This window comes from Accipiter gentilis, chromosome 10 (assembly GCF_929443795.1).
Source record: "Accipiter gentilis chromosome 10, bAccGen1.1, whole genome shotgun sequence".
Lineage (NCBI taxonomy): Eukaryota > Metazoa > Chordata > Aves > Accipitriformes > Accipitridae > Astur > Astur gentilis.
The window spans coordinates 5,684,661-5,699,972 of NC_064889.1; the positions used below are offsets into that span (position 1 = coordinate 5,684,661).

The following is a 15,312-nucleotide window of genomic DNA, read 5'->3' on the forward strand; positions in this document are numbered from 1 at the left end:
TAGACCGGTGTGTGTAACTCCAGGACACTACTTTGGTGTATGGAAAGATGCCAGAACACACTGGTAGACAATCAGTTTGTAAGTGCCTAGAACATAATATGTGCTTAGAGGCAGCGACTGTGGGTTTGTTAAAAGCAAATCTCTTCCTCTGGCTGCTCTTGTGGATAAGAGAAAAGAAACAGATGCAACATATCTTTATTTTGGCAAAGTTTTTTATATATTCCTCTGTGTGATAGTCCTTTTCTACCTGTATAAGTGCGCTAACCTGTTGGCTAAGGTACTATTGAACATTACTTCTAAAATTCGTAAGAATGGTAAGAAACATTGAGGTGAAGAGGTTTGCAGACACTATGAAGATCAAGATTAGCTTTTTAAACAGTGCTCAATATATTAGTGAAATTATTAGATCCAAAATGAGCAACAGAAGATTCACAGTCAAGTACTAAGAACTGAGAAAAATTTGCAAGTGCAGAATGCAATGTAAAAAAAAAAAAAATGGGGCAGGGGGTTAGTTGATCTAAGCAAAGTGAGCATAATTTTAACAAACAAACAAAACCCACAACCCCCCAATGCTCTTGCAAAAAAGGGAAATGTAGTTATAGGATGCATTAACCTCAGCATTTTATATAAAATGGGAGAATTCCATTCCAGTCAGCATTGCTGGGACCTCAGTAGGAATAGACTGTTTAGTTTTGGGCATCACCATTCAAAAAAGATTTGTTGTACTGGAAAACGTCCAGTGAAGAGAAACAAGAATAGGAGGAAAAAATGACTTACGAAGAAAGGTTGGAAAAACACTTTATTCATAGCAATTAATCTGTTTATATAACATGCTTCACTTGTGATTGTAAATGGGAACAAATGGTTGAGTTGTCTTTTATAAGACAGTATTTCTCTTACTCTGTTTTGTAAATCTGATTTTCTAGCAGACAAGCTTTTACTCCAGTAATAATGCTTATCTGCTAGCCAGCACATCTGTTTCCATTTCTCCCTGTAGACTAGTACAATTTGGCAAATACCCAAGCATTCAAACACAGGTGTTCTTGGATGTCTGTCCTAGCCAAAAAGCACAAAATATGTAAATTGAAGTTGTGTAGCTTGAGACTGATTTAACCTAGCGAGACAACTGCTGGGGGAATATGGCACTAAATTACCAAGATGGGCACCATCTGGACAGTCAACAAACCTTTGAACCTTTTTGAAGAAGAAAATTAGTAATTCTGTTGCATTCTTTCCTCTGCCTGTTTCTTGGCATGTTTTTGTTGGGTGAAAGGTGAGGTGCTGAGGAGCCCTTCTATCCAGTCCAGCTGTATGCTGTATTTTAAATCTAAAACCTGCCTGAAAGTTAAGCTGGGGAGATAGCAGTGTTTTCCTCCAAGTATGTGGAAAGCCTTCCTTATAAGGGAGCAAATGCAGCAAACTTCTTGAGATGCATCTCCCTGTGGAGCCACTTGCTATGCAAATGGTGGGAGTGGTTAGAACACAGCTCCTGTTTTTTCTAACAAATCTCATCTTTCAAAAAGTTTGGGGTTCGTATGTAGAAAGGGGAAATTCCCATATTGTCAACTTTGGGAAAAAAATGTGTCTGCCAAGAGAATAAAGTTTGGGAGAACTCTATACTCTTGGGAATCTTCCTGAATTTTGTGCAAGAAACTACATACAAGAAGAACATATATCCTGAAGCTGCTATTGATCTTCTTGTTAATTATATTTCTGTTCTTGTTGTTAATAATATTTTTGTATAGTCTATGAATGAAGGGGGGAAAAAAAAGGCTTCAAGACAGTTCCTGCATCTCCTGTACCATAAAACTTTCCTTTATTATATTTTAGTCAGGTTGCACCTATTTTGTTAGGCTCAGGTGAGGACAAAGTCATTCTCAGTGTTGATCTGTATGGAATCTGGAGTACTGGTTTACTCTGTCCAGTTCTGGGCTCACCAGTACAGGATAGATATGAAGCTACTGGATAGTCTGGCAAAGGGCCGCTAAGATGGTTAAAGGACTGGAGAATCTCTTACATGAGGAAAGGCTGAGAGAGCTGGCATCTGGAGGGTGCAGAGAAGATGGAGCCCAGTGACAGGACAAGGGGCAATGGGTACAAACTGAAACACAGGAGGTTCTGTCTGAACATAAGGAAGCACTTTTTTTGTTGTTTGGTTTGGTGTTTTTTTTCCTTTTTTTTTCCTCTGTGAGGGTGACAGAGCAGTGGAATGGGCTGCCCAGAGAGGTTGTGGAGTCTCCATCCTTGGAGATATTCAAAAGCCATCTGGACAGGGTCCTGGACAACCTGCTGTAGATGCCCCTGCTTGGCAGGGAGTTGGACCAGATGATCTCTGGAGGTCTCTTGCAACCTTAAATCATTCTGTGATTCTCTGAATCACCAGCAGAAGAGAGGCCAGTGAGCAGGCTTTTCAGTAGTGCTTCAAGGAAGGAAAGATACTATAAACGGCTTTTATCTATACTTACTATGCATCATGTAGTTCTGTGAACAGCAGAGTTACATGTATTGAAAGGAAGAGCTTTCCTAACTATGACTAGATCTTTTAGAATAAATTTATTATAAATTATCTGTCAATAACATTTCTTATGCAGAATTTCTTTTTAATTTTACTACAGATATTTTAGGAGGATACGTATTTAGTATTGTCTTGAATTAATTAGTACTATTTCATTTTGCATTGCAGAGATGAAAGAATGCTTGACATGTTAACTAAAAGCTGGCAGAAGGCTCATCTATCCACCTTTTCCTCTTATGCTGCATTTTTAAAAATCTGATTACTGTGTCCATTTATTGTATTTTATTGATATAATGAAAAATAACTTCAACTGGAAAACATAGAAGGAACAAGGCATATCAGTAACAGAAATGTAACAAAATTCCTTCACCTTTCAGCTCTTCTTCCTTGTGTTTCTCACTATTCTTTGTTCTTTATTATTCTTTGTTCTGTATCCTTTTGTCAAAGTGTGGCAATTTAGTGAGTTGTGGTTCCAGTGTCTATCTGACATCCCTGGCTGGTGCCTTCAGGTATGGCACCAAGTTTCTTACTGATTTGGTTTCATATTCATATGGTAGACCCCTTTCTCTAATGGACTGTTCTAAACTCTTACAATCATTGGAGGCAATAATTCGCTGAGGAATTGCTGCAGCACAGAGACTTATGCTTTAGTTACCATGTGCAACATTTAACTGTTGCTGCAAAAGCAGTTTGTGAATATATGGCATAAATCTGAGACCCGGGAAGTACTTTCCATATCAGTTGCAGGCAGCCCTGAAGGCCCTTCCTTCCTCAGTTTCTCAACCCCAGACTAAAGAACCTCCTTCTCTTTCAGCTATGGCAACTTTTTCTCTCTGTGTGGTAGACTTACAGATACAGGTCTGTCTGGACTTGCTCCCCAGCTCTGTGATCACACATTTGCCCATCTGCTATAATAGCACTATAGGACAAAAGAGTATGTGCACCTCAACAATTTGCATTGGTAGGGGGCTCAGCCTCTGTAGCATCAGTTGTAAATCAGTTCCTATCAGTGTCTTTGCATCAGCACGATGCATTCTTTCCTGCAGTCTGTGCAATCCCACCTCGAATGCTGTTGTTTCTTTGTTTCCAGCCATCTGTGTCTCCAGGGGCTCAGAAGGACTGATTGCTCAGATCAGTCTGTTTCCAGGGCAATGGAGGGACTTGTCAGTGCTCTTGCTGGTCTCTGGAGTGGTGACTACTTCTCTGCATATTACAAGAAGTCCTTCTACGGCTGTTTTGTTCAACTCTAGCAACTGGACAAGACCTTGTAGCTTTGATTGTGGTGAATAACTGAAAGTGCAACTGAACAGCAACAGAGCGCTTCCCTGGACCTGCTGCTGACATAGTTTATTCCGTTTTGTACAGTCAGTCTCTGGTCAGGTCATGTCACGATTCTTAGGAACTCCTTGAGGGACTGTCCATCAGCACTCACTGCTTTCATTCATTGTTCCAGTTAAGCCATTTTGCTGTTTATTTTCTGTGAATATGCAGAGCAATCTAGTATTTACTCTTTGGGATGGTCTTGATTGTAATGTTGAAGTCTTTGAATGCATTCTTGTTATTTAGGAATAAACAGGATATATATTGCTGAATAAAAATGTTTTTCCTTTACAACATAAATCAAGTGATTGTACTGTGAAGGCAGGACCAGAGTCGGTGAGATGTTTGGTAGGTTCTAAAGGCCGCTTTAAAGCCTCTACTTATTTCTAATCAATGAGCCATTACAAGCTTTTATCTTTTGTTTTCACCACTCCTTTAGTGCAGAGTTCTTGTTACAAAGGCAGCCCAGCCAGCTGTAATGTGTTGTCACTACATTTAATGGTGGTGATTTATGTGTATCAAGCCAAGGAAGAGCTGCTCTCTGTTTAACACACCCACTGGTGACCTTGGGTACAATCTGACTTTCTCTCAAAGCTCAATAGCAAATTAAAACATTTGCTCCAGTGTGTAAGCTTGGAAATCTACACAGGTATAGCTGGAGGGTCTGAGTTTGGAGACATCCCAGTCAAGCAGTATGCAGCCACAAAGTGTCACTCTTGCTGACTCCAGGATGCTACACCCTAGAGAAATGGGGACAGACTCTGACCCACCTGAAGTACTCACAAGTGGTAGAATGAAAGTTAGCATAAATAAAAGTAGGCTGTGGAGGCAATTGTGGGGCTTTTTTTCTGAATACAGCTTTTCTGGTTTTTGAGTGGCTGATGGGCAGCTGAGTTGATTTTAAAACTTCTGTTGCCTACAGGGGTCTTGTTCTGCCCTTAACTGATTAATTCAATAGAAAAAGTACCCTCATTTAGTTGCACAGGCAGTACTGCTGTTGCAACTGCGTCAGTTACCTCAAGGAGCTGACTGAAAACTTTTGTATTTTCAAACACATCAGTTCCCTGAACCTCACTGCAGTTTATTAAGTGTTGGTGCTTGTGCAAGGCAGGTGAGTGGGTAGATGGGCTTGAAATTTCTGCGACGGCAGATCAGCAGTTTGGTTTTAGACTGGATTAAAGTGATACTGAATCACAGCCTTAATCCTTGGTTATAGTACATTAAGCTTAAACGTATACCAAAATCTGTGGGGACGGGGCATCATTGGTAAATTAAATTTGTCATTAAACTTGTCACTAGATTCCCTCCCACCCTCATCTGTGGGAGGGAAGACACTAGTAAACTGTGATGGGTTAACCCTGGCTGAACACCAGGTGCCCACCAAAGCCGTTCTATCACTCCCCCATCCTCAGCTGGATAGGGGAGAGAAAATATAACAAAAGGCTCGCGGGTCGAGATAAGGACAGGAGAGATCATTCACTATTACCGTCACGGGCAAAACAGACTCAATTTGCAAAACATACTCAATTTATTACAAATCAACCAGAGCAAGGTAATGAGAAGTAAAATGAAATCTCAGAACACCTTCCCACCACCCCTCCGTTCTTCACAGGCACAACTACCCTCCCGGATTTCACCACCAAGCCCCCCCAGCGGCACAGGGGGACAGGGATGGGGTTTATGGTCATCACACGTTATTTTCTGCCGCTTCACCTCCTCAGGACGAGGGCTGATCACACTCTTCCCTGCTCCAGCGTGGGGTCCCACCCACGGGAGACAGTCCTCCACGAACTCCTCCAACGTGGGCCATTCCCACGGGCCGCAGTTCTTCACGAACTGCTCCAGCATGGGTCCATTCCACGGTGTGCAGTCCTTCAGGAGCACACTGCTCCAGCGCGGGTCCCCCACGGGGTCACAAGTCCTGCCAGAAAGCCTGCTCCGTGGGCTCCTCTCTCCACAGATCCGCAGGTCCTGCCAGGAACCTGCTCCAGCGCAGGGTTCCCACGGGGTCACAGCCTCCTTCGGGAACCCACCTGCTCCGGCGTGGGGTCCTCCACGGGCTACAGGTGGATATCTGCTCCACCGTGGACCTCCCTGGACTGCAGGGGGACAGCCTGCCTCACCAGGGTCTTCATCACCACGGGCTGCAGGGGAATCTTTGCTCCGGCGCCTGGAGCATCTCCTCCCCCTCCTTCTTCACTGACCTTGGTGTCCGCAGGCTTGTTTCTCTTACATGTTCTCACTCCTCACTCCGGCGGCAGTTTCTCTCCGTCCCAACTTTTTTTCCTTCTTAAAAATGTTATCACAGAGGCGTTACCACTATCACTGATTGGCTCGGCCTTGGCCGGCGGCGGGTCCGTCTCAGAGCCGGCTAATATGGGCTTGCTCTCTCTCGAACACAGGGGAAGCTTCCAGCAGTTTCTTACAGAAGCCACCCCTGTAACCCCCCCCCCCCCCCGCCCCGCTACCAAAACCTTGCCAAACAAAACCAATACACACACTGCCAGGTTTTCCTCTCCTTGTTCCTTGCAGAGTAAATAAGGGATCCTGGCAACAAAGAGAGCACATCCAGGAATGGGAAAATGCTTCTGCATGCATCCAGAAGAATTTTTTGAAGCAAATATCACTGCAAGATCTGTAGTCGCTACTGCAAAGACAGTGAGGCTGGTTGTAGATCCTGGGCTGTATTTGGTAATGGCAGCCTTTCCAAATCTATGTGTTCAGACAACACTGCAAAACCTTTCGTTGCTCTCCTGACAAGACATAAATGTTTCTGTGACTAGGGCAGATACCTAAAGCAGCTTTAGGTTGTTTTCAGATATGCTTCTTGTTGAGGGGCATGCTGAGTAAAAGGGTAAAACGCCTTTCCTCTCTAGATTACAACTGCTAATGTGTTCAAGTCACCTGAAGTGCCTTCCACTTCTATAAACAGGAGAAATACTAGAGCCTTTACCACAGAGGTTTGTTTTCTATTTACAGTTAGTAATTAATGTTAATTGAGAGATGTGTCAGAACAGTGCCAATTGGTGCAGCGTTTGGGAGATGATTATTGAGTCTGACTCACAGTATTTCTCACAGTACTTGGTCCAAGTATGGCAGTGGTATGACAAATTGATGCAGTGATGTATTGCATAAAGACAGGAGGGTTATCAGTATAAATAACCCTTATGTCTACTGATCTTTATGTTATGTTATAGAATATTTGATCAGAAATGCATTCAGTTTCCTTGCCAAAAGTACTCACCCAGTGTAATGTAGGTTACTCAAGTAAACAGAAGTGTTGATGAAACTTGTGCAAAAGGAACTGTGTTTCGCTGTGATATGTGGCTCTCAGAATCCCGTAAGAGGCTGAGGCAGCTTTGTTATTTTTCTCAACCCATTTTCTACAAAATCTGGTCATTTGAGAGACTGGCAATGCAGTTTGGCATAAAACAGTGCATGGTGTCACTGAAGAACTTTCCAGAATACAGAACTTTCGGTGGGAAAAGGTGTTACTATTTTTTTGTTGTTGTTCAGTTGGTTGGGTTGGTTGCTTTGCTTCATTATAAAGGACAATGGAGCTTATGCAACATACTGTGTGTTGGTTTTGGAACATAAGCTAGAGAACTCTTATGGCCTTTTTCACTGTGATATTAACTAATCATGCCATGTAATAAGGCTATCACAAATAGAGTTGCAGGATCCTTGCAGATAAAAGCGTGTGAAAGACTATTTTATGGCTGTAATTTAGTTTGCAGGAGTTGGATCACAGCCACTTCCTACAGACTCATTTGGATGCTTTAGTGTAAAATCCACTCAGGTGGAAAGCTCTTATACCTACAGATCTTCGAGAGATTTGGTGAATTAGTGGAAGAGTTAGTGGGAAGAAAACAGGATATCAGAGCTGCCCTCAAATATGCTGTTACTTACTTGCATATTTCTGTGTCCATCATCTGCCTTCCTGCTAATTCTAGGCAGTGTGCTAGAAGGCTATCTAGTTACTAGTGCCTGGCAACTCCTTTCTGCTCACCTTCAGAGATAAAAGAAAAACTTAACTTTAAAAGGATGGACTGGGAACATATTAACAGATTTCTTGAAAAAAAAAATTACTGTCTGAATTGTGGATGTTTCTGAATAAAACACAGGTGTAGAAACTGCATGTATTAACATGTATAGGTAGGGACATATATGTGTTACAGTAAAGATTTTTGGCAGGGGGAGTTGTCTTCTTGCTTTGGTTTTTTTCCCCTGCCTTCTGTCCATGGGCACACATTTCCCTTTCTGATTCTAAAAATTGAGTTTTGTCAGCAGGTGTGTTGTTCAACTCAATGCTTCTGGCTGTAACTCCTTGCAGAAAGGAAACAGGAATTAGTTCCATTATGATCTGTGGCAGCAGACTAAAGGAATGTGGTTTTATTTTGTGTCCTTTGGCAATGTTTTTAGGTAAAACCTAATCCCTTCTAAAGGATGTATTGAATATTTTCTTAGAGATGCTTTCTGAAATTAGTGTATTTACATTGTATGGATGTGTAAATGTGCTACGGTAGTATCATTTTTCTTGAAGGAATTGCAAAAACTATGTCTGAAGTTGTAGGAAAAGCACAATAAGAGAGAATGCCACGGTGCCGTCAGGTGGACATATCGTAGGTGCCTTGTCCACAGTAAAATAGTGCTTTTGTTGGTCTTATACTAGAAGACACAAATTAGTTGATATCTATGGGACAAGAAAGGCAGTTCTAAGATGTAATACAAAACCTAACTGCTCTGTTGAGTCCCTTGCAATTAACACCACAATACCTTCCAGTTGAAAAATCAGATCCTTCTTTCAGTTACTAGAGAGTTTGGATTAACTTCAGTATAAATAGGTTCTTCTAATTTCTGTGGACAAGACAGTGAATTCTTTCGGCAAGAAATGATGGGTTTGCTTTGCACTGATGCTGCATATTATAAAGAGACTAAGCCTTTGTCCTGAGAAAAGGAACGTCAATAAACAGCTGATTAGAGCTGTGTCCTCTCTTTGATCACTCTCCCTCTAAGCCTCCATCATTGAAATAAGACTGTTGCTTCACAGCAAATGGCATCTGGGACACAGCACTGCAACCTGTCGTGTGCCTTACAAGGGTATTTCTTGTGTTAGAATAATATTGCTTGCTCTGTAGATACTGTTTGAAAATTTCTTATTTAATTTGGTGAGCATCATAAGAAGCTTTAGTATTTATATAAAAATAGTCCTGAGTACCAGATCACTGAGAGTCACAGTGGTGACAATGAAGTGCTTCTGTATGTACCTGTAATGAGTACTTTTTATTTGTCATCTTAGTATTCAGTCCCTATTGTAGCACTGTGTTATTCCCAGTACTATAGTAACTTCAAAGTCACACTGTTGTGGCTGTTTCTTTTGTTACTATTAACAAGTGATATTCTTGTGATATGCTTGTATTTCAGTAACAGATACTTTCCCACATTTTTAGACTTGTCACATGTTTGTTCCCAGCAGAAATTGACCCAGCTTTTTTTTTTTTTACAAACAAGAGTTTTGTAAAGCATTCTTTATTGAAAACTAAGAGAAATTCCATACCTTGCATTTTAGATTACTATAACAAGTGTAGTAAACTATGAAACACAGATCACTTTATTCCAATCCCTTCTGTGTCTTCTGAAAGACATTATGGAGAACTCCTTTAGGATGCCCAACTTAGTGTCTGTATTCGTAATCATGTTGGAGGAGACAGAGTAAAGACAGAAAAGTCTAATGCTAGAGAAAGTAGGGAAGAAAATCTTGGCAGTTAAAATAGGTAGGCATTGCCAGCTAGTGTGTTTTGAGATGTTGCCCACGATGGTCAAGCCGTTCCAATGATGAATGCTTTGTTTTCACGAAGACTAGAACACTATTTCAGTATTCTAGCTTTAAAAAAAAATAAAAAAATCCTTAGATGGATATTTGATTTGAAAGGTTTGCTTTCCTTTAAGTGCTTTTAAGCTGGTTTTTTTCTGTTGTATTTAGGGGCATCTTTGCAGCTGATGTTTACAACAGAGAAATCAGCTGCTGGAGTGGGAAATGGCTATTGCATCTTGAATTACACAGTATTTATGAAATGTCAGGGTGAGCTGTGGTAAGCAGCTGAAATATGCTTAGGTCAGTGGATATTTAATTTCCTGTATGGCACAATATATTGCTGGACTATGTAAAGAAGTTAGTTTCCTAAGGTCCAGACAAAACATGTTTCTATGTTCCATTTCATGTGTTCTTTTTGACATATAATCATGACCAAAGACATGCTGAGAAAAGAGATGCTGGTAGATTATTTTCTCATAGTTTTTGAAATTAATTACCCACATTACTCTGAAATATCTCCATTGCTTGTGGGGCTGACTGAGGGGTTGCTGAAGCTAAAGCTGGAAGGATAAAAGGGGTTGGTGAGGAATTACTTCCTGTATTACTGGTTTGTTTATGTTCTGCTGTTTAAAACATGTTAATCTCTATTTGTAATTGTTAGTATAATCTAGTAAACGGGCAGTATTTTTTTTGTTAAAATGAAAATAAGCCACAAAATAATAAGTATAGCTTTTAAATATATAAATGAGTAGTACATGTAACCTAATGAGAGACCAGAATACTTTGTGTTAGTACACAAGACATGGCAAAACGACCGCTTTGTGCCCTAAGCAGTTCATGTGTTAGGTGTAAGACAAAATTTTCACATATGATAAAAATTACATTTTATCGTATGTGACATTTTCTAAGTTTTCTGTGAATAGCAACTACCTAATCTTCCTTCTGCTTCTATTTACATATATGGTATTTCATAGAGAACTGACAGGTCATACATTCATGCTAAGTATGTTGATCTCTGACTGAGCACTGGGATACAGGTGTTCCCTCTCCAACCTTTTTGTGCTGTTATTTGACAAAGTCTTGGATTCTAGAATACTTCTAGAATACTTCTAGATACTTTTCTAGATTCTAGTGATATCTCTAGAATGAGATATCACTAGAATCAGAATTAATCCCTCCAGTATATTAATTGCTTCTAGACAGGTAATGTTTTACTTACCAGGCAATTTCTGTCTGTAGTTTGTTTGAGAGCTCAAAATTTGAGATCCATTGGTGAGTTTGAATTGGGTACCCATTTTACTTGAAATGTTCCTATTCCTAGTTGGAGTGAGCACCCCAGTGAGAATAAATGTGCTAAGATAGTTTTAAAATTTAAATCCTGCTTAATTCGATGTTTTCTTTACAGATAGCTGTTTTCTCTTGGCTTTTGGGCTATGCTTTTGCGCACATTTGCTAGAATATTTGGAGACAGCAAATAAAGGGTGGGATTAGCACTTGATAAATAAATTCAATTAACAGTTGGAAGTAACACTATAGAAACGTTTGTGTAGTCTTTGCCCAGGTTGTGTTTGAGACTGAGATAGTTTTTATAATTTACTGGTATTTAGCTTCTAAACCTTTAGAAACATCGATGTGTTTCATGGCCTTTGACTCTTCCTTTCCCAGCTCCCTTACAAAACTATAACATAATACTGTTAGCATGATAAGCAAGCTTTAGAGAGCGAAACTAGTTTTAATGAATGTTTGACTTGCATCTCTCAGGAAAAACACTTGTTTATTGCCTTTAAAATATACTAGTTTGATGAATAAGCTGTGCCAAGAATGAAACAAAAGTATGTGAAATGGAATGAAGTGGAAATGGTCTGTGTGTTGGGGTCAGCCAGTGCTAGAATTGTAAGGCTAAATGCGCTATGTTAGTAAGGCACAGATAGGAAAAGGGCTTTTTTTAATTCAGAAGTAAGGTCTCCCAAGGATACTGTTGTCTGTAGCATCATAGTTGCATATTGTTTGGCTTTTCAATTCTTTGAGCTGTTAAACAACTTTTTCTTGTCTAGTGCAGATCAACCAATAATTTGCACTGAGATGTGATCCCTGGATTATACTCACAGTGTTAGTACATAGGTCCAGCCCTACTTCTTCTGTTCATGTACCTATACAGTACTTAAATGTTATATACAGGTAGTGTAAAACACTACTTAGTTATGCATCTCAAGTTACGTGGGGGTGTTAGTAACAGTTATGCTGGATACTGCATCAAAGCCCTCTTTTTTTCAAAAAGATGGGAATTTGGTGGGCTCAGACTTGTGCACTGAAAAAAAATAATTAGAGCTGCAAGACAAATTTGTGTCTGATTACTGTATGAATGGAATTGGTTATTTAAAATTGGTTATTGGCTGGTTTTTTTCTGCTCGTTTACAGGTTGCATGGCCGATACCATGAAATGGCACCAAATGTTGTGCCCATGGACTACACAAAGGACCCAGATGTTAAACTACCTATGCAGCTTATAATAAACATGCCTGAACTAAAGGTATCACTTCTGACTGCTTACAAACTGTATCTTCTTAAGTTATGTTGCTCATCTGCCAGAGGTTTTGCCAAGTGAGTTTGATATCCTGAAGCAACGTGGCATGCTGAGGTCTTCCCCTTCCTGTTACTGTTCAAGGGCAAAACCAGCCCCGGAAATTGGAAAATATTTAGGTGGATGTCTTTCTTGCAGAGATAGTTAGGATCGATGTTAAAGGACATGACTATGAAATAAAATTAAATTTAGCATCTTTCCACTTTGTATATTTCGATCCCTTAGAAGCCAGTGGGATCTCTGTGTGAAGAGCTGGAACAGCTGGTTAGAAATTGGAAGTTCTTATCTCAGTGTGTTGATCAGAAATTGTCAGAGGTGTGCAGAACATTGCTGATCAAAAGTAAAGATTTTCCCGTTTTTTTTTTTTTATCAGCTGCAAGAGCACAATACATACTGTTTTTCTTAATTATCAGGAGTTTTCATTTTTTGTGGAGTCATTACATGATAGGAAGTGGAGAGATAGTCCATGTAACTACATATGGGAGAAGCAGTAGGCATAAAGCAGTCACTGTAAAAAAAATTGGGATAGTATTTGTCTTTATCAGTTCAACAATTTAATATGGTTTTAACAGGACAAATGCAGATTTTTAGCATTTATTTTTTAAACAGTTCATTGAATTATGTTGTCTTTGGTCTCATGGTCTATTTTCTTTTTCATGCATGCAAATTAGTTGACATCTTTACATTACTATCATGTAGAGACAGCTATTTGTTCACTGTGATAGTTGCATGAAGTGTTATTAAGATTTTTAAGAGCAATGCAATAAAAAACTTGTAATTGATGGCCTTCCACTTCATTTTAATGATTTAGAAATTCTTCCTTAATGTTGTAAGATATCGAATCTTTGGGAAAAAAAGTACAAGCATAAGCACTGCTTTAGAAATTCAGTCTGGGAGGAGGTTAAGTCAACATAAAGTGAAAGACACTTGAATTGGATTTCAAGTTGAAGTTTGCAGAACTCCTTGTTCCTTTAGTATGACACTTACTGCATGTTTGATTCTGAGACAATACAATTTATTGAACAAGAAGCACATTTCACTCTAAAGAATGTTTGTTAAAGTGTTTGACCAGCATTTCATAGAAATGGAAACATTAGAGATTAAACACATATGACCATTTAATTTAATAGAAGGCCTTTTAAAAATTTTCATCCTTCAGTTATGACTCTGGTTTACCAGATACCTATGTACAGCTTAGAAATTTTGGTTTCTGAAGAAACTGAGAAATAATTTAGGATTCTTTTTCACAGTGAGCATGGGATTCTTCAGCAAAATCCTAGTAGCTGTTTATACTCTTTCTAATGATGAGTTGCCTGTAATAAAGTAGATGAAGATGATGTAGCTAGCTTTAATTCCAAAATTACACATAAAAAATAAAGATGACATAAATTTTAAAATTTTGTAAATAAAAAAATACAAGGAAAACTTTAGACATCTTTAATTCTATCATAAAAGCCATAAATGCCACTCTCATCAATATAGCACATCTACATTCAGTTATTAAATATATTAATAGTTAAGGATTTTGGTAGGGCTCTTTTGCTAATGACCTTCCTTAACAATATTACATAGTATAGGAATAAAATTAGTACATACCTCACTATTGTTTAAATAGTTAGAGAATTGCAATGTGTGATGTGCTATGAGTTGTTCCTAGAACTTAACAAAATGGTTCTTTCATCATCTGAGTGAAATCTATTCAGCCTTTTAACTCCTAAAGCGGCATAACCCAACCCTAATTAGAATCCAGCTCCAGGTTAGTTTCATATCAGCTGTGTGCATATTACAAGTATGTGTCCTTGGCTGCCACGGGTATAACTGTAATTCCCTCCTCTGTAGCTTGCAAAGTTGATCTTCCTAGCTCAGCTCAAATAAAATGAATGACATTTAATAAATCATGCAGGTACTGTAGTTTAAAAAAAATTCTTCTCATCTTTGCCCATTATATTACAGTGTGAAGTAGGAACAGGATATAAAAGTAGTGTAGTTCAAGGTTTGTTTATATATGAACTTTTAGTATCAGCAGCATTCAAGAAAACATTGTTTTTCAACAATATAATGTGTTTAAATGTATTGAAATGTCTATGAAAGAGCTTAAATTATGTGTCTGTATACTTAATAATGAAACAAGTGCATTTAGAGAGGTATTTGTGGAACTTCAAAATAGGGGGTATAAAGAACTTGCTGAAAAGTTCTTTTCAGTTCATTCAATTGCATAAAATATCTTATTATATGTTAACCATTCAGATATCTTATAAATATTTCACATTAGTTTTGTATAGCACAAATTAGGCAACAGGCAAAATTAATAATACTTTGCAAAAATGACCTGTATTGAGTCCAATTTGGAAATAGCAACAAAGATTTCAAACTTGATTATCCAAAATTAGATTTAAGACATAACTACAGGCCTGTCAGCCTGACCTCAGTACCAGGGAAGATTATGGAACGCTTTGTCTTGAGAGCACTCACATGGCAAGTCCAGGACAAGCAGGGGACCCGGCCCAGCCAGCATGGGTTTATGAAAGGCAGGTCCTGCTTGACCAACCTGATCTCCTTCTATGACCAGGTGACCCGCCTAGTGGATGTGGGAAAGGCTGTGGATGTTGTCTGCCTTGACTTCAGCAAGGCCTTTGACACCTCATGGCATGCTTCTTGAGAAGCTGGCAGCTCATGGCTTGGACAAGTGTACTCTTCGCTGGGTGAAAAACTGGCTGGATGGAGGAGCCCAGAGGGTTGTAGTGAATGGGATGAAATCCAGTTGGTGGCTGGTCACAAGTGGTGTTCCTCAGGGCTCAGTGTTAGGCCCTGTTCTGTTTAATATCTTTATCAATGATTTGGATGAGGGGATTGAGTGCACCCTCAGCAAGTTTGCAGATGACACCAAGCTGGGAGGCAGGGTTGATCTGCTTGAGGGTAGGGAGGCTCTACAGAGAGATCTGGACAGGCTGGATCGATGGGCCGAGGCCAACTGTATGAGGTTCAACAAGGCCAAGTGCCGGGTCCTGCACTTGGGTCACAACAACCCCATGCAGTGCTACAGGCTTGGGGAAGGGTGGCTGGAAAGCTGCCTGGCAGAAA

General features: G+C 39.6%; 1 protein-coding gene across 2 annotated transcripts in view; it reads left to right on the plus strand.

The window, feature by feature from the left end:
* The window catches only part of CIB2 (calcium and integrin binding family member 2), a 65,234-nt gene that overhangs the window by 32,362 nt on the left and 17,560 nt on the right, over nucleotides 1-15,312 (plus strand). For both annotated transcript variants that reach the window (XM_049813263.1, XM_049813262.1), the window contains exon 3: nucleotides 12,069-12,180. In XM_049813263.1, coding sequence (XP_049669220.1) covers nucleotides 12,091-12,180 — 90 coding nt within the window. In that variant the 5' untranslated portion in view covers nucleotides 12,069-12,090. The remainder of the gene's footprint in view (nucleotides 1-12,068; nucleotides 12,181-15,312) is intronic.